This window comes from Macaca nemestrina, chromosome 9 (genome assembly GCF_043159975.1).
Source record: "Macaca nemestrina isolate mMacNem1 chromosome 9, mMacNem.hap1, whole genome shotgun sequence".
NCBI classification, from domain to species: Eukaryota; Metazoa; Chordata; class Mammalia; order Primates; family Cercopithecidae; genus Macaca; species Macaca nemestrina.
This window is the reverse complement of record NC_092133.1, coordinates 30,536,761-30,557,643: the sequence shown is the minus strand read 5'-3', so window position 1 is coordinate 30,557,643 and position 20,883 is coordinate 30,536,761. Positions and strand designations below refer to the sequence as shown.

The following is a 20,883-nucleotide window of genomic DNA, read 5'->3' as shown; positions in this document are numbered from 1 at the left end:
GTCACCATCCTCCAGACCCCAGAATAATAGATCCAGTGATAGCTTGCACCGTGCACCTGGAAAAGCCACAAACACTCAACACCAGCCCGTGAAAGCAGCTGGGAGGGAAGCTGTACCCTGCAAAGCCACAGAAGTGGAGCGGCTCAAAACCATGGGAATCCACCTCTTGCATCAGTGAGACCTGGATGTGAGACACAGGGTCAAGAGAGATCATTTTGGAGCTTTAAGATTTGACTGCCCCACTGGATTTCAAACTTGCATGGGGCCTGCAGCCCCTTTGTTTTGGCCAATTTCTCCCATTTGAAATGGCTGTATTTACTCAATGCCTGTGTTCGCATTGTATCTAGGAAGTAACTAACTTGCTTGTGATTTTACAGGTTGATAGGCAGAAGGGACTTGCCTTATTTCAGATGAGATATTGGACTGTGAACTTTTTAGTTAATGCTGAAATGAGTTAAGACTTTGGGGGACTGTTGGGAAGGCATGATTGGTTTTGAAATGTGAGGACAAGAGATTTAGGAGGGACCAGGGGCAGAATGATATGGTTTGGCTGTATCCCCACCCAAATCTCATCTTGAATTCCCACATGTTGTGGGAGGGACCCAGTGGGAGGTAACTGAATCATGGGGATGGGTCTTTCAAACCTTGCTGTTCCTGTGATAGTGAATAAGTCTCATGAGATCTGATGGTTTTAAAAAGGGGAACTTCCCTGAACAATCTCTCTTCTCCTGTCTGCTGCCATGTGAGACATGCCTTTCACCTTCTGCCATGATGGTGGGGCTTCCCTAGCCACGTGGAACTGTAAGTCCATGAAACCTCTTTCTGGTCAGGCTCAGTGGCTCACACTTGTAATCCCAGCACTTTGGGAGGCCAAGACAGGCAGATCACCTGAGGTCGGGAGTTCCAGACCAGCCTGGCCAACATAATGAAACCCCCACTGCCCCCTGCGTCTCTACTAAAAATACAAAAATTAGCCGTGCATGGTGGCTGGCACCTGTAATCTCTGCTACTCGGGAGGCTGAGACAGGATAATCGCTTGAACCCAGGATGCAGAGGCTGCAGTGAGCTGAGACTACACCACTGCACTCCAGCCTGGGTGACAGAGTGAGACTCCATCTCAAACAAAACAAGACAAAAATCTCTTTTGTAAATTGCCCAGTCTCAGGTATGTCTTTATCAGCAGTGTGAAAACAGACTAACACACTATATGTTTCTATTTATATGAAAATCTCGATAAACTGTCATTATCCAAAATGATAATTTTAACATTATATGCCTATACATATATGCATGCTTAGGTCTGAATCTTGGTTCAGGTACATCGTAACTAAATGTCCTTGGACAAAGTGCTTAATCTCAGTCATATGTAAAATGAAGATGATAGTAGTAACTGCTTCAAAGAGTTTCTATAAATATTCAAGAACAGATGTGAATAACAGAATCCGTGTGTTAAATGAGATAATCTATATAAAGCACTTGGAACAGGTCCTGGCATATAATAAGTACTTAATAAATGTTAACACTTACTGTTAAATATACACAAAATATATTTGTGTGTAGACTAGGAGAAAGCATTAAAATATGAAGTGGCATTGCAAAAAACAAAAAGAATAAATCATAAGGTGCATTAAAGTTTAGAGACAGATTCAGTTAATTTTTTTCTTTGAAACACGGTCTCACTCTGTTGCCCAGGCTGGAAGTGCAGCCTCACTGCATCTCGGCTCACTGCAACCTCTGCCTCCCTGGTTCATGAGATTCTCCCACCTCAGCCTCCTGAACAGCTGAGACTATAGGCGAGAACCACCATACCCAGCTAATTTTTGTATTTTTTGGTAGAGATGGGGTTTCACCATGTTGGGCAGGCTGGTCTCAAACTCCTGTCAAGTAATCCGCCTGCCTCAGTCTCCCAAAGTGCTGGGATTATAGGCATGAGCCACCGCGCAAGGCCGATTCAGTGACCTTTTCAATATACAAGATAGTTTATTTTTTCATTATTCTGTGGGAATATATAATCATCTCAGTTTTCAGTAACAAAATGTGCCAGGCACATTATAGATTCTCAATAAATACTTACTGAATTGAACTATTTCAATGTAATGAGATTGTCTTAATAACCAAGGGAAAAATGTTTGTCACTTTTTGACACCATTAACTTCTATTTCTGCTTTAGATAATCTCTTTCAGCTGCCAAATTATCTCACCATTCCTTTCCCTAGAGAGCTAGAATTCTTGAAAGAAGAGACTATAGGATTTTCTCCCCATTTGAACGGGAAGATCTACATTGAGAAAGTAGACTGCTTTCCCCTGCTTTCTGACAAGTACTCCTAAAAGTGTCTGTGACCAATCAGAAAAACATTAAATGCTGCAAAAATAAGCTTAAGGCAATAGAAAAACAAATAAACGACAAAGAGTATGGAGGGAAGAGAAAAATTCAAATCAGGAACTGTGTATATTTTTAATGTATTACTTGTTTAGTAAAAAAAATCATGGCCATATCTATGTGGCAAGTACCTCCATAATTTCATTTTTGAACATGTATTATTCATTTACATTTGTAGCCTAAACTGAACATCAAACTGCGATTTCTCTAATTTGAGATGGACAAATTAGCACTGTTATATTAATAGTTCCTAAGAAGTGTCTTTATACATTTTAAGGTTTTTGTGTAAAGACAAAATTTTTAAGAGACAATTTCTGAAAGATTCTGTCACAGTTTCACACACACGTGCAAGCACATATGCTCAACTTGATCCCACCTTCCCACTACTTCTTAAATTAAATGCATTTTCACGAGATTGAAAATATTTTACTAAGTTCTGGAAAGATGTTATAACTATTGATTAATACATTGACTCAAATATATCTTAGAGAAGGAAGGGAAAAACAGCACAGTGCTGGTGTAAGGGCTATAGGATAATGAATAAAGCTAATGGTTCTAGTTTTTTGTTTGTTTGTTTGGTTGGTTGGTTGGTTGGTTGGTTTCAGAAGCTATATAATTTATTTAATAAAAATGGATGTGGAAACTTAAACACAAAGTTTACACAAATAGAAGACCATGAGATGGTACCCAATGCCGCACATCCTAAGGACAAAACATGCTGATGAAAACATCTACACAGACTAAGGATTCTACAAGTTAAAAAAGAAGTTCATCTTTTCCATGTTTGTCATGGAGTTTCAGTGACTTCTTGCCCAGTCCTCCATCTAATTGCAGCTGACCATTGGGAAGACTGGCTAAATTCCTGCATATACCCTAGGTACAGAAAAGCAAGTCTAGTACATCTCTGAGTTTTTTGGGTTTTGTTGTTTTTTTTAAGTTCTGGGATACGTGCGCAGAACATGCAGGTTACATAGGTATACATGTACCATGGTGGTCTGTTGCACATATAAACCCGTCATCTAGGTTTTAAGCCCTGCATGCATTAGGTGTTTGTCCTAATGCTCTCCCTCCCTTTGCCTCCCACCCCCGGACAAGCCCCAGTGTGTGATGTTCCCCTCCCTGTGTTCATGTGTTCTCAATGTTCAACTCCTACTTATAAGTAAGAATATGCAGTGTTTGGTTTTTGGTTCCTGTGCAGTTCGCTGAGAATGACGGCTTCCAGCTTCATCCATGTCCCTGCAAAGGACACAAACTCATTCTTTCTTATGGCTGCGGCTCTAGTTTTTTAAAAGCCTTATACATATTATGTGTGCAATCATTTAAATGGAAAATGAACACATTTCCCATTTGTGTTAATAACAACGTATTGTCTGGGCGCGGTGGCTCACACCTGTAATCCCAGCACTTTGGGAGGCCAAGCTGGGTAGATCACCCGAGGTCAGGAGTTCGAGATCAGCCTGGCCAACATGGTGAAATCCCATCTCTACTAAAAATACAAAATTTAGCCGGGTATGGTGGCACACACCTGTAATCCCAGCCACCTGGGAGGCTGAGGAAGGAGAATCGCTTGAACCCAGGAGGTGGAGGTTGCAGTGAGCCAAAATCGCGCCATTGCACTCCAGCCTAGAAGACAAGAGTGAAACTCCGTTCCAAAAAAAAAACTAACATTAAAATTTTTAACTGATACAAGTTTATCTGTGGCAGAGTAAGAGATACAAAATCTCGGCCGGGCGCGGTGGCTCACGCCTGTAATCCCAGCACTTTGGGAGGCCGAGACGGGCGGATCACAAGGTCAGGAGATGGAGACCACGGTGAAACCCCGTCTCTACTAAAAATACAAAAAATTAGCCGGGCGCGGTTGTGGGCGCCTGTAGTCCCAGCTACTCGGGAGGCTGAGGCAGGAGAATGGCGTGAACCCGGGAGGCGGAGCTTGCAGTGAGCCGAGATCGCGCCACTGCACTCCAGCCTGGGCGACAGAGCGAGACTCCGTCTCAAAAAAAAAAAAAAAACAAAATCTCATACCTAAAGAATGGCTAAGAGTAAAAGTCAAAAATGCCCAAATATACGTATCAATGTATGATTTTACCATATTATTTCTTACCAGGATCTCTAAAATAGTAAAATTTAATACTTTTTCTATCTATGTGTGCAAACTCATGAGCCAAATCTCAAGGATATCTGATAATTTCAATATTCATAAATCTTAGTGGAAGCAATTTGATAATAAAAGCTTCTGGTAGCCAAATACATGATTAAGTCAGCAAATGTTATTTGAATTGCCTACTGTGAACCCACTGTGTTATACCCAAAGCAGCAGTTCTTAAGCAATCAGAAATTGCTACTCACCAGCAAGGGTATAATCCATATCAAAACCAAAACACTTTATCTTTTCCATGGCTAAACTTCGGTTCACAAACACCCTATAGAAAATAATAAAAAATAATATCTCAACACTGGAAAATAAATTCTCAAGTTTAATAAAGTTATTTGGCTATTTTTCTAGGTTTTCTCATTTATTTATTTTTCCAACTGATTTTTTAAACTTTTAAAATTATATATTAAGATGTATAACACAACATGCTGTTTGATATACTTATCTTGATACACATATACACAGTGAAATGATTAATACAAACAAATTAACATACTCATTATCCCATATAGTTACCTTTACGTCTTTTTAAATTTTTTTTTGTGGTACAAGTACTTAAAATCTATTGTCTTGACAAATTACCAGTACATAATACAATATTATTAAATATAGCCCTCGTGCTGTACATTAGACATTCATCCAACATATCTGCAACTTTGTACCCTCTGATCTACATCTTTCCATCCTTCCCCCACATTGTTTTTTGTTTTTTGAGGCAGAGTCACTCTGTCACCCAGGCTGGAGTGCAGTGGTACAATCATGACTCACTGCAGCCTCAGCCTCCTAGGCTCAGGAGATCCTCTCACCTCAGCCTCCCGAGCAGCAGGAACTACAGGCACACATCACCTAGCCTGGATAATTTTTTTATTTTTTGTAGAGACAGAGGCTCACCTATGTTGCTCAGGCTGGTCTTGAACTCCTGGGCTCAAGCAACCCTCCCACCTTGGCCTCTCAAAGTCCTGGGATTACAGGCATGAGCCACCACGCCTGGCCTCCAATCACTGTTTTGCTCTTTGTTTCTATGGTTTCCTTTTTTGATTGTTTTTTTAGATTCCACATGTGAAATCATGCAGTATTCTTTGGTGTATCTGGCTTATTTCACTTAGCATAATGTCTTCTAGGTTCGTCAATGGTGTTGCAAACAGAAGAATCTCCTTTTTTACGGCTGAATATTCCATTGTGTGTATATATACCATAATTTCCTTATCTATTCATTCAGCCCATCAACAGATATTTTGTTTTTTTCCATCTCCTGGCTACTCTAAATAATGTTGCAATGAACATGGGAGTGCAGATATCTTTACAAAGTGGTGATTTTACTTCCTTTGGGACTATAACTAGAAGAACTGCTGGGTAATATGGCAGCTCTATTTTCAATTTGTTTAGGAAGCTCTACAGCATTTTCCACGGTGGCTGCATCAGTTTACATTGCCACCAACAGTGTACAAAGATTCCCCTTTCACTGCATCCTTGCCAACATTTATTTATCTTTTTGATAAAAGGCATTCTAATAGGTATGAGATGATAACTCATGGTGGTTTTGATTTGCACTCCCCCTGATGATTAATGATGTTAAGCACCTTTTCAAACACCTGTTAGCCATTTGCACGTTTGCTTTGGAGAAATGTCTACGCAGGTCCTTTGTCCGTTTTTGGGTTATTCCTTTTATCGTTACTGTTTGAGGTCCTCATATATTTTAGATATTAATCCCTTATCAGATATATGATTCGCAAACAGTTTCTCCCAATCCATAGGTTGCCTTTTTATTTTGTTGTTTCTCCTTTGCTGTGCAGAAGCTTTTTAGTTTGAGGTAGTCCCGCTTGTTTTTGCTTTTGTTGCCTGTGCTTTTGGTGTCCTAAACAAAAAAAATCACTGCCAAGACCAATGTCAAGAAGCTTTTCCTTTGTTTTCTTTTAGATCTTCTCATTTAAATACCAATATTAAAATCCATAAAAATTATTCAAGGCCGGGAGCAGTGGCTCACACCTGTAATCTCAGCATTTTGGGAGGCCAAGGCAGGCAGATGGCTTCAGCTCAAGAGTTCATGACCAGCCTAGGTAACATGGTGAGACCCCAACTCCACAAAAAATACAGAAATCAGCTGGGGATGGTGGTGTGCACCTGTGGTCCCAGCTACTTGGGAGGCTGAGGTAGGAGGATTGCTTGAGTCTAGGAGATCAAGGCTGTAGTGAGTCAAGATCACACCACTGAACTCCAGCCTGGGTGGGAGAGTGAGACCCTGTTTCCAAAAATCATAACAAATAAATTAAAAATTTAAAAATATTATCCAAGTCTTTCTTATACAGAAAATGAAATCAGATATTATACAAAAATACACAGATTTGTGTATTGTGTCCTGGCATTAAAAATGCCATGTATTCAAGATTTCAAAGAAGACGCTCTCCTTTCTAAGTCTGACCCCATAAAATAAGATTACTTTTGGGATTTTATAACTCATTCACTTATTAATTTATAATTTATTTAATAAACAAGTAATTTAAAGCCCACTGAAGATATATAGATTCATTAAATAAATAGCTACTATTATACCCAGATACTGTGATTAAACAAAAGACTGTACCAGCCCTCATGAAACTTATATTGTAATTTACTCTCTTTATCCTTGAGGAACTCAGCCTACTAGAAAGGAGACTTTTAAGTAATTTCAGCAATTCAGTAAGTACTATAAAATCACATGGAGGAGAGAGTACCAGTTGTTTAGAGAGGTCAGGAAAAAATGTTTGAACTGAATCTTAATCAATCAGTAGTTTTCCATTAGGAAAATGCAAGAAAGGCAATGCAGGCAAAATAACCAAGCACAGAAAAGGTTTACAGTAAACTACAGATCATTTATTGTGGCTAGAGTTGAGAAGCTTTCTTTGATTTTGCTTCTGTTTGTTTTCACAGAAACAGGTTTTCCAGGGGGCAAGCATGGGGGAAGGAGCAATAAAAGCTATGGAAGGTTAGCAGGGGTCAAAATCATGAAAATTTTGTAAGCCACATTAGGGAATTTGGACTTTATCCCGCATTTAAGACCAAAATATCAGATTTTAAGGAAATGAAATAATCAGAAAGATCACTATGAAGACATAGGAAAAACTGAACATGTAATAGTATGGTAGATCATCGGCATGATGGTCTTTCAGGGTAAGTTTTAATCATCTTTAAAAATAAGGGCCAGATGTAGTGGCTCACGCCTGTAATCCCAGTACTTTACAAGGCAGGCAGATCGCTTGAGCACAGGAGTTCGAGACCAGCCTAGGCAACATGTCAAAACCCCATCTCCACAAAAAATACCAAAAAAAAGCTGGGTGTGGTGGCGCACGCCTGTAGTCCCAGTTACTCGGGAAGCTGAAGTGGGATCTCCTGAGCCTCAGAGGCAGAAGCTGCAACGAGCTGAGATTGCACCACTGCACTCCAGCCTGGGTGACAGAGTGAGACCTTGCCACAAACAGAAAAAAAAAGAAGAAAAGAAAGGAAGAGCCAGGCGCAGTGGCTCATGCCTGTAATTCCAGCACTTTGGGAGGCTGAGGCGGGCGAATCACGAGGTCAGGAGTTCAAGACCCGGCTGGCCAACATGGTGAAACCCTGTCTCTACTAAAAATACAAAAATTAGCCGGGCATGGTGGCGCATTCCTGTAATCCCAGCTATTCAGGGGGCTGAGACAGGAGAATTGCTTGAGCCTGGACCCGGGAGGGGGAGGTTGCAGTGAGCCGAGATTGCGCCACTGCACTCCAGCCTGGGCTACAGAGCAAGACTCCGTCATAAAAAAAAAAAAAAGAAAAGAAAAGAAAAGAAAAGAAAGGAGGAAAGGGAAAGGAAAGGGAAAAGAAAGAAAATAAGGTTATCCTTTCCACCTGATCCTCAGCTTGGTAGCCAAAGTTAAAACTGCATGGCTTCTCCTCTTCTGACCAAACCTTTTCTTTGCCTTCATTTCATAAGTAACTATAAGAAATTCGAATGACACAGATCAATGGATCTCAAAACTGCAGTGTACATCAGAATCACAATCACCTAAGTAACTTATTAAAAACAAAAAGCTTGGGCTGGGATCCCCCATCAGTGATCTAGGTCAATGGTCTCCAAAGATGAGTAACTGCACTAAGGGATGCAAAAAGCCTCCACTGGGATACAAAAAGAAAATATCAGATCTTCTATTGATATTTACCTCACCATTTAAAAATGCCATATATATATATATATATGTTTCTTATTTATTTTCAAGACATAGTCTTACTATGTTGCCCAGGCTGGAGTGCAGTGGTGTGATAATGGCTCACTGCAGCCCCAACCTCCCAGGCTCATGTTATCCTCCTATCTCAGCCTCAACCTCCCAAGTAGCTGGGACCACAGGTACACACCACCATGTCCAGCTATTTTTCTTTTCCTTTTTTTTGGTAGAGACAGCCTTGGAGACTTTTTTAAAAAGGAGTTTGAGACGACCAAGAGTGGTGGCTCACGCCTATAATCCCAGCACTTTGGGAGGCCAAGGTGGGAGGATTGTTTGAGCCCAGGAGTCTGAGACCAGCTGGGCAATATAGTGAGACCCTATCTCTACAAAAAAATAAAAAATTACCCAGGCAGAGTGACACACGCCTGTAGTCTCAGCTACTCAAGAGGCTGAGGCAGGAAGATCACATGAGCCCAGGAGGTCAAAGCTGCAATGAACTGAGACCGCGCCAGTGCACTCTAGCTTGGGCAACAGAGCAAGACCCTGTCTCAAACAAAGAAACAAAAAACACCCTCCAACCTCCAGCCCCCAAACATATCACCTTCTAATATTTCATCAAATATCACCCTGCTATTATTGATAAAAGTATCTACTTTATTATATTTTCCCAGTTACATAAACCCTTTTGAAAGTATAACAGGGATAAAAGACAAAATAATGGTTGTAACTCTAGAAACTAAATGTTACTACTGAAGGCTTTTCAAACAGATTCTTAATTGAGGCTAGAGAGCCAACTGGATCAAATCCTTGATCAGGCCCTAACAGCTGACATGCCTAAAATATTCCATGGGAATACAAGCAGGAATGGATTGGGGACGATTTTTTCCCTTGTGATACAATCCAGGACAGAAGTATGTGGAACCACATAATAAAAGAAACAGCTTTGACTCTCATAGAAGAAAGATGCTAGCTGGCTTCAGGCACAGCTAACATTACAGGAAAAAAGAGATTTTGCTGCTAATGTCACTCAATCAGTGCTTAAGAAACTGTCAACAGTCCCAACCAAGTACCAGTTTCTTTCTTTGTTAGAAAAGAGATCAAGCTTATACTGCCATGAAAATCTATCAAATCACATATGTATATTTTTAAGGATTCAAAGATTATAATGTACCTTTATTATCTATGTAAACTCAAGGAATAATATATTTCAGGAATATGAAAATCTGGTTTTGCCAAAATAATCATTGGTAAATATCCATCAAATTGCACTTCTCATCTCTTTAACCTAGTCACATTAACTATTCAATCAACACACTTATTGTCTACTATAAAGCAGATACCATTTTGTGACATGTGTCATAGAAGCTGTTCTTTAGGGAGCAAAGCTAGGACAGATTTTGTAAGAGTCTAAAATTAGGAAATAAGATGTTTTCCTATGAAGTTCTACCAAATATCCTTTATCTTTCCATTTTCATTCAAAATAAGTGCTCTAACCACAAAAGCAATTCCTGAACTTAGAAACAATCACTCCTGTCTCCCTCTCAATTCATTTCTATTATGTTTATAAAAATGAAAAGCCTCACATATATTCTCATCTTTCCTTTTCTTTCCCTAATTTAGGCTACAAAACATGAGGGGAGGGACAATGTGGAATTAAATCTAATTTGTTGTATGCATATCTAAAGTGCATAAGCAAAGCTATAATGGCAAAATAGAACAGCTGTATTATAGAGAACTGCAATAAGCCAAATATAGTTATTTGGCCATACATGCCACAGTTTACAAAGATAATAAACATCCAAATGCTTAAAGTATGCACTGACTTCAGCACAGAGGCAGCCTTAAAGCATGAAATACCATGTTTCCAGGATACAGTCTTCAAGAGAAATGAATCTCCTGGTCTCAAAGTAATGACTACTCTTAACTGAGGTTATAGCAAAACAAAGTGTTAGGTACTATATCAACTAAAAGGTACTATATCAATTACAAGGCTGGCCCACTGCCCCATCATACATTTCAAAACAAAAAGATTTATCTGTTTGAGGAATCCAAAAATTTCTACTGGTCTCAGGACCTTGACTGTACCTTTGCCAATGCCAGTTTACTGTGTCACATTTCTAAATTATTAACGAGTGGAACATACTCCACCCCTGTGTTCAAGAGTTTGAACATATCTGAGAAATTAACTTCCTGAAGCTTGCTTTTAAAAAAGCACAAACTTGCCACCCTAGAAAGCATGACTAAACTAAGCATCCAATCTCAAAGCACAATTAACCAGCAATTCCAACATACTAAGTCTTTTGTAAGTTGCAGATTTGAGCATTAACAAGAAAAACAATCTCTAGGTGACAGGAACACTATAAAACCAAGCACAGACTTCAATATAAAGACAAACGTAACAGCTTTTATTATCATATCCCACAGCAGTTAAGACATTAAACTTGAATAAACTCTATCCAAGTTAATATAAATATTAACTGTAAGAAATAGAGCCATTAATATAATGTGCTTTATAAACAGGAATATTCTCACACTTAAGTAACATGAACATGCAATTTATTAAATTTGAAATTTTGTAAATAGCAATCTTAATGGCTTTGAGATTTAACTTGCAATTCAAAGCAGTATTACCTCATCTGTCACTGGTTGCCGTTTTGAAAAGTATAAAACTATCTGAGTCAATTAGTTTTTGAAGTCACATAACAAAATTCTTCATAAAGTCCATAGTATAGTTTTTTTGTGACTTAACTTCAAGAAGTTTAGCCTGAATCAGGCCCCTCAAAACCACGTGTCTTCCGAGACAGTGCTGGAGAAAACACCTCTGTGTCTAATTTAACTTGTCACTGGATATCACTGTTGCTCCACACAAATCCATTTGGAATAGAATTTCTTTGGCAATGATGAACTTTATCTGTAACTCCTCCCCTTGCCTAGGAGTCACAATTTCCTGGCCAAGTGCCCAATGACAGTTAGTGCAACAACAAATGAGACTAAGGATTCAAGTATAAAATCTTCTTAGGCATCTGTTTTCCTTATGGGCTTGCATAATTATACATTGAAAATTTGCTACAATCAACAAAAGAAAAAGTTACAAGTGCTTTTTGAGAGGGCAAATTGAAATTATGAACTAAAAAGTACATGTCTGTATATATGCATATTTTTACTTAATAGAAAATGCTATAATGTGGTTTTTTGTTGAAAATCCAACCTCCAAACTAGTTCCTATTTCTGCTACGGGCAATCCCATTTTCCCACTCAAGCTTAAAATCTAGTTATTACCTTTTGATTCTTTCCTCTTCTTCAAATCCACATACAATCATCTCATGTGCCTTCATTTAAATTACCAAACGTCTCTGGAATCCAATCTTCCATTCAATTCACAGTGCTAACAACATGTCCAGGTCCTCATTACTCCAACAATCATCTCCCAATTGCTCTGCCCTCACACTAATGCCAAATTAATTGCTTTGAAGTAGTGCTACTCAAAGCATGGTCCACAGACCAATGCTAGCTTATGAACATTTGTTACCAACCCATGACATGACACGTACAGAAATTTTAAGCATTTAGAAACTTTTATAGTAATTTGACAGAGAAATTTTGTTTGTTGAATGTAGTAATAAAAAAGGTAGGCTTACATTGTGTCTTCATTTTTCTTGAGTCATTTTTATTTTATAAATGTGTCCATTTGAAACAGATTGGGAAAAAGTTGTTTATAAACTGGTCCTCCCTCACAGATAGTTTGAGAAGCACTGTCCTAAAGCCCCGATCTAATCATATCACTCTCTTAAGAACTTTTAGTCATCGCTCACTATCTCCCCAATTAATAAATTGCAAATTCTTGGATCTTCAAGTTCAAAATCTTTCACCATTTTGTCAAAATCAGTTTGATCTTACGTTGTGCCACATCATGCACCTTTGGCTGTAGTAAACAAAGTGAGCTACTTGTATATACGCCCTAAGGCTTTGTTTATATTCTTTTCCCTATACTTAAAAGGGCCACCTCAGTTATCTCTAATTATTCAAGACCCTGCATCTCAAGTGATTTTGTCAAGGAACTATCAATATTCTGGTTGTACCACAGAACTATGTAACAGTAATGTCTCTGGATCTCATTACTTTTCTACTTAATGAAAGAAACTGCATCAACAACTAAAATTCTATAAAGTTGTGACCCAAATGAGAGTTTTAAATATTCAAAATTCCCTATTTTGACACTATATGTTGTCATATACATAAAATATGGTAGTTCTCTTATTCTTTACAGGATTATAAACTTTGAGACCAGGATTTATAATCTTCCCAACACCTAACATAGGGCCTTGTAATAGCAGACACAATATTTAACTGAACTAAAAATTAAGCTTAAACTAGAAACTTAATAGGGGTTGGTCATTGCCAGAGGCTGTGGGGAGGAGGGAACGGGGAGTTTCTGCTATTGGGTACAGGGTTTCTTGTGGGGGTAATGAAATGTTCTAAAATTAGATAGCGGTATTGGTTGCACAACTCTGTAAATATACTAAAACCATCGAATTGTATGCTTTAAAAGGATGAATTGAATGGTATGTGAATTGTATCTCAATAAAGTTGTTATTTAAAAAAAAGTAACAGGAAGACCTCAGTCTGCCATTATGTCTCCATCCTTCGTAAAAAGTATGCTTAATGATATAAAAAATATTATAGGTAAGAACTTTATGAAATGGATTCTTAAAAATTCAAAGCTCAAATACCATGGACATACAGACACAACAAGAAATTTTGGGTTAGATTCTAAAAGCAACAGACATCTAGTAGCATTTGTTCTGCTTTCATAAATTCTAACCAATAACTTCTTACTAATTTGTTTTAACATTTTCTCTGAGGAACATCAAGAGGGATACATTTTGTTTATCAGATTGTGTCAAGAGAAGAGCAGTGGCTAGGCATGGTGGCTCATGCCTGTAATCCCAGCACTTTGGGAGGCAGAGGCAGGCGGATCAAGAGGTCAGGAGATCAAGACCATCCTGGCTAACATGGTGAAACCCCGTCTCTACTAAAAAATACAAAAAATTAGCCGGGCGTGGTGGCGGGCACCTGTAGTCCCAGCTACTCGGGAGGCTGAAGCAGGAGAATGGCATGAACTCGGGAGGCAGATCTTGCAGTGAGCCAAGATCGTGCCACTGCACTCCAGCCTGGGCAACAGAGCAAGACTCCATCTCAAAAAAAAAAAAAAAAAAAGAGAGAGAGAGAGAGGACAGCAGCCTGTGCATTAAAAATCTGAACAGTGCTCACCTCGGCAGCACATACACTAGAAATCTGAACCAATGTGTTATCACTTATAAAACATAAATTAATTATAATACTCATTTTACTCACCCATACACTCAATATTTAAAAGTTCCAGATTTTTGGAAAGTCAGTATGGAGACATACATAGAACAAAATTTAAGATGATTAAGATTTAAAATGCCATCAATTATAAAATGTACCCATATTATATACCAGTAAGAAAAGGGGGAAAATGCCAAGTCAGAGCCTAGTAGGAGATTCCACAAAAAGCTAAGATATCAAAAGGGATATACCCATATTATGAGGATAAGGGAGAAATAATCTACAACACACAAGGGCCCACAAAGAAACCTGTACATCTCAGCCTTGATTGTACATCTCTTTTCTATTTTGTACTGAGTCCAGGGAGGGGGAAAAATCTCTCCCTGAGAATTTGAACAAGTCAGTCTTGTAGGTTGTGCTCTGAATTTATACTACCAGGATGGTTGATATTTTCCCCAGGTGACCGAAAGAAGCGAAAGCAAATCCTCTCTGGAAGAACTCAATTTGAATTCTAGGTGGTATACTGCCAGATACAGCCCAGTTTCTGAGATGTTTAAATGTAAAAGAAGGTCTATCTTAAAAATGACAAGATAATAGGAGTACTGATGATAATGTAGACTCTCTTTCCACCAAAGATTTTAAAGCACACTTCAAGGAGATTCATCAAAAATATTTAAGGAAAGACATTAAAATTCCCTTCACCTTCATTCTCAAATGAAGAAATTGTGATAATGGGAGCACGATGGTAGGAAATATAAGAGAGGGCTGACTACCAAATCAGAGAGATACAGAAATTATGGGAGAAACCAGGACAATACTAGTACTTCTAAGAATACATTTACTACTCTAAAACCTCGGTCTAATTAAGCATAGGTTTTTCCAATCCCTTTTTCCCTATTTTCCTCTAAATTGTTTTTCACTTTTTCTTTACAATTTTTGAAAGACCAGTGTATACAGGATCATTCATAAAACATACATTGCAGGGTTAAACTCTGTGTGACAGAAATTAGAGAAGAAAACATGGTTATCCATGTTAGCGTAAGGCCAAATTAACAAGTGTACTGTGCCTATACTGGAAGAAAGGTCAAAACTCAGAATTTAAAATAAAAACAAATAATAAAATTCATTTTGGCCTTTTATCTAAAAGACAGCAACTCTCGTAATTTAAAAAAAAATAAAAATAAAAAAGGCACTTTAACAACTCCAGAGGGCTAATTCAATCATGACACTGCAAAGACAGTATATTTTCTCCCGCATTACACATCCTAGGAGCACCCATATTTTCCCAGATATCCCTTTGAATATGAATAATCAACAACCACTTTACAAAATTTTAAATCAGCAGGATGAGGAGCTTCTCAAGTCTCATTCCTCCACCAACTTTACCAAGGTATCATTTACTTAAAATAACATTCACCCACTTTAAATGAAAATTTTGGTGAGTCTGATAACGGTATACACTCATGCAACAACTACTACAATCAAGATGTAGAATATTTTCTTCAATCCAAAAATTTCCTTCATGTTCTTTTGCAATACCCTCCCCAGCCCTTGGTCCTGAGCTACCACTAGTACTTTCTGTCACTGCAGTTTTCCTATAAATGGAATCAAGTATTATTTTGTCATGTGTCTGGCTTACTTAGCAATACGTGCAAGATTCATCCATGTTGCTGCATATATGATTAGTTCTTTTATTCCTGAGTTATTTCATTGTGTGGATATACCACAATTTGTTTATCCATTCAGTTAATGGACATTCGGTTTGTTTCCAGCTTTTGACTACTATAAATGATGCTGCTACAAACAGCATCACAAATGTATGTGGGCATCCTTTCATCTCTTGGGTAAATATCTAAAAGTGGAATTACTAGGTCATATGTTAAGCATATGTTTAACTTAAAAAGACATTGCCAAAACTCTTTTCTCTTTTGCCCTCTTATTAGGAATGCATGAGAGTTACCATTGCTCCACACTGTCAGTGTTTTTTATTGTAGGCATTTTAGTGTGTGCGCAGTGGTATCTCACTATAGTTTTAATTTGTATTTCCCTAATGACCAATAACATCTTTTCAAATCCAATTTTGTGAAGCATCAATTCAAATCTTTTGCCTGTTTTTAAACTGGGTTGTTTTACTATTGAATTACAAGAGTTCTTCATATATTTTGGATCCAAGTCTTTTATCAGATATAAATATATTCAGAATATTTTCTCCCAGTCTGCGGCTTGCCTTTAAATATTCTTTTTTTTTTTTTTTTTTTTTTTTTTTTTGAGGTGGAGTCTCGCTCTGTCACCCAGGCTGGAGTGCAGTGGCCCAATCTCGGCTCACTGCAAGCTCCACTTCCCAGGTTCACAACATTCTCCTGCCTCAGCCTCCCAAGTAGCTGGGACTACAGGCACCTGCCACCACATCTGGCTAATTTTTGTATTTCTAGTACAGATGGAGTTTCACCGTGTTAGCCAGGATGGTCTCGATCTCCTGACCTCGTAATATGCCCACCTCAGCCTCCCAAAGTGCTGGGATTACAGGCATGAGCCACCGTGCCTGGCCACCTTTAAATATTCTTAATGATGTCTTTAAAGAAACAGAAATTTGATTTTTTGAATTTTGATGAAGCTCAACTTATCAATTTTGTCTAATAATTTTAATTCAGTTTACCTAAGAAATCTGTACCTCATTCAGGGTCACAAAGATTATATTTAGGTCTATGATCCATTTTGTGTTATTTTAATGTACGGTTTGAGGTAAAGGTCAAGGGTCAAGGTTCTTTTTTTTTTTCCTATATGAATATTCAGTTGTTCCAGTACATTTATTAAAAACACTAGCCTCTCCTGGCTGAGCGCAGTAGCTCACGTCTGTAATCCCCAGCACTTTGGGAGGCCAAGGCGGGTGGATCTTCTGAGGTCAGGAGATCGAGACCAGCCTGACCATCATGGAGAAATCCTGTCTCTACTAAAAATACAAAATTAGCTGGGCGTGGTGGTGCGTGCCTGTAATCCCAGCTACTCAGGAAGACTGAGGCAGGAGAATCACTTGAACCTAGGAGGTGGAGGTTGCGGTGAGCCAAGATTGCGCCATTGCACTCCAGTCTGGGCAACAAGAGTGAAACTTGTTCTTAAAAAAACAAACAAACTTGGCTGGGCGCGGTGGCTCACGCCTGTAATCCCAGCACTTTGGGAGGCCGAGACGGGCGGATCACGAGGTCAGGAGATCGAGACCATCCTGGCTAGCACAGTGAAACCCCGTCTCTACTAAAAAATACAAAAAAATTAGCCGGGCGAGGTGGCGGGCGCCTGTAGTCCCAGCTACTCGGGAGGCTGAGGCAGGAGAATGGCGTGAACCTGGGAGGCGGAGCTTGCAGTGAGCTGAGATCCGGCCACTGTACTCCAGCCTGGGCGACAGAGCAAGACTCCATCTCAAAAACAAACAAACAAACAAACAAACAAACAAAAAAACACTAGGCTCCCGCCATTGAATTAGCTTAACTTCATTGCTGAAAATCAATTGATTATGTATGTGTGGGTCTATGAACTCCCCATTTGGTTCCATAATCTATATGCCTATCTTAACACTAATATCACACTGTCTTAATTACCATAGGTCTACATAAAGCTCAAGTATAATTTTTGGTGATTTAACTCTATTAACAATCTTTTCCTATTACTATTAGGGAAATATTTCATAGCTATTAAATGATAACACGGTACCAAATGTCAATATCGCACTTATGAAAATGGTAAATGTAAGAATTTTTTTCATCCCAAAGCACAAAATGTATCCATTTATTTCTAAAGATAGCATAGAGAATAAAACTTAATTGATTTCATTTATATACTCCACATACTTCAAATGCACTTATTATCCATTCAGACAGAACAGGCATTGCCCCAGAGGTTCCTGTAAATAAACCTAAAAAAAAGTCTCTGCCCTTATAGTGTACTAGTGGGGTAATATAGGTCCCTTCAACTTTCTCTAACTAACCAAATCTATCATACACTTTACCATGGGTAAAAACTAGTACTAACTACTTCCAAGAACTTTAACCACATCTAGAAATACAATTCATCTTAAATCTACAAACTATAATAGCTTTATAAACAACCCTGTGTACAAGATTGACAAATATACTAGCACCTGTGATAGTCCTTATCATAAAAATGGTTTAACAACTACCTATCTATAGCCAGTGATAGAAGGAAATATACCAACCTAAAAAGGCAGTCCTTTAAGAAAATATACCAATCTAAAACGGCAGCCCTTTCATAACTTTCACATTTAAAAGAAACCTCAAATTTCTAGTGATGTCATAAAAGGTCTAAAAATAATACAGATTTACTTATACCCCTGGTTGTTCTCGTTATTCAATAATGAAGTTTAAAAACAGTAGTAAAGTGGGCCAATTTTATTTTGTTCATAATCAATACATGATTAGATTAAAATAAGTTGTAAATGTGAGGCTCTGGAACCACTTCAAATTTTCTTACAGAACAAAAGAACTAGAAAATAATAGATTCCAGAAAAATAAAAACTAAACTTTTACTGTATTTTTAAAGAATTTTTGGAAAGATTTATGTCCTATTTTATCAAAAGAAACATCTCTCTAAAATTAACCAGGTCTAGTTATGCCTGAAGGCTAGAAATGAAATAACTAACAGTATGTAGTTATTAACATCACTTATTATAGTGGTCACAAATAGAGAATCAGTAATAATTCAGACTCTGAAGCATAAGAGAAAATAATATAAAAACAACAGAGAACTATCTTATATTGCAAAGCAAATTAGAATAGGGAATTCTACTCTAAATTATTTTTTGCCTCACTTCCTAGAAACAAACAAAATCATAGGCTGTTTTTCACTAAATATTTCACACCATTTTCTAAAGGTACAACTTATTTAAAATGCCTTTGAATTTGTAAGCTTCCCTCAATTCTTCAGTAAACCACCATTCGCTTCCAATCTTGATAAATACATTCTGCAGGAAAACAAAATGAATTTACCACAGAGTAAACAAAGTACTTATATCTTACAAAATTCCTATTAAGATTACCCTTACTCAATGCTGTCTTTCAAAACAACAACAGCAACTTTACAGTAGATTACACATGAAACCCTGTAAGATTTGGGATGAATTTCTTTTAATCTCTGCCTCTACCTCCACCCTCGGACTGGTAGCGCTGCTTATTAATCTTTTAATTCACTCAGATGACACCTCTTCACTGAGAAAAATGAAAGAGAAAGAATAATAAAATCACTTACCCTTCCTTAGACATTCTCAAAGATCTACTTCCTCTGGATGAGAATACAGGATCAACAAACAAGCTTCACTGATCTCTTGAGAACTGTAGCTCATTTGTTAAAGCACAGAGAACTCAGGCCCTGAGAGGCCCAACACATTTGGGCACAATGCCGAACCCTAACTAGGCAATATCTCAGTGACCAATATCCTCAGCTTTAAATACTTGAAAACTTAAGAATAATTTTTTAAAAATTTCGAGACTAGGAAAAATAACTAATGGCCTGAACTGTTTAAGGCTGGCCAGTTAAGGAAGGAGACAATCCAAATGGCAAGTTCCCGTAAGAGACACGAATCGTTACTGGCAAACACAGAAAAAGCAAATTTACCCCCTAATGAGGCCCTCCAACAGTACGCAAACAATGTGAGTTTCACAGAATCAAGCAGCCCTGGTCGGTCAAAATCATTTTTAGTTTACTCTGGGAGCAAAAAACACAGGATAAATAATTTTATGTTTTAATTATTAGTTTAGTTATTTCCTCCCTCAGAAAATGAACAATGTGAATTACAAGAGAAGGAAGTATGTGCCGATCATATTACAGGAGGAACCTAAAGTATTTCCACAGTGAGGTTATTTTTTTTCTGATTTCATTAACTGCTTTTAAACAAAACATCTGTGTTCACAAATATTTCACTTAATCGCCTGAAAATTTCAGCTCATGTGAAAAGATATTTACAGATCCTTGGCATATGGGGGATAAATCCAGAACATTCTAAAGGTTAATGCCAAATCTCAGAGCAAATTGAGCTTTGAAAAAAAATCTGTAACATTCCTGCCTCCTGACCAATATAATGCATAGGGAAGAAATAAATAAGTCTGCTAAAGTCTAAGAACGTTGAGATGGCAAATAAATCCTCCTAGTGGTGGTTCAAATTAAAAATAAAATACATGTATCTTAAAGAACTACTACTTGAATTAAGGCTTAAAATTTTAAAAAGCTTTATCCCTTTAAATATTACCTAACGATCTTACCATAAAGCTTCTATTTGTTATTAAAATGTTTAAATAGTTACTAAGTAATTAAAAGCACTACTAAATACTATAAACTTAAATGTAGGGATAAAAGACTTTAAGGTAGAAAACATAAAAAAGAAAAAAACAGAAGAAAATTATTTTCAGTTTATTTAGAAAAGCAGTATGGTGTAACGGAAAGATCATGGGCACTAGAAGAACTAAGGCTTAAATTCCAGCTCCTCCACTTTCTGGCTTTGGAACTTTGAGTAAGTTACTTAACCTAAGCCTGAGCGTTTTAATCTATAAAAGGGAAGATAACATCTGGTAGGGATGTTGTCCGTCATATGTAAGCATTCCAAGAACTACTATTGAGGGTAAGGGAACAAGAAAAGCAACTGGATTATCAGGCATTGCCTCATTAATATATCTCTTGGGAAATACTTTTTAAAAAAATTTAAATCTCAAGTTTTACACAAATATGAAGGATTTCCATTGACTATCCTCAAAGCAAATTCCATAACTACAAGAATACAAATTGAATATGGAAAAATGATCTAATCCTTAAGGGTGCCAACTTCCCATGGATTCCCTAGATTTTCAGCTTGTGGTATCACAGCTCAG

At 37.8% G+C, this 20,883-nt stretch overlaps 1 protein-coding gene across 13 annotated transcripts in view; it reads right to left on the bottom strand.

The window, feature by feature from the left end:
• The window catches only part of LOC105478332 (5'-nucleotidase, cytosolic II), a 196,915-nt gene that overhangs the window by 46,379 nt on the left and 129,653 nt on the right, over positions 1–20,883 (bottom strand). For 9 of the 13 annotated variants that reach the window (XM_071069193.1, XM_071069195.1, XM_071069194.1 and 6 more), the window contains one exon: positions 4,727–4,800. In XM_071069193.1, coding sequence (XP_070925294.1) covers positions 4,727–4,800 — 74 coding nt within the window. Of the gene's footprint in view, positions 1–4,726; positions 4,801–19,270; positions 19,802–20,883 lie in introns of those variants that run through there. The other 4 variants (XM_024791832.2, XM_024791830.2, XM_011735487.2 and 1 more) reach the window with 2 other exon arrangements.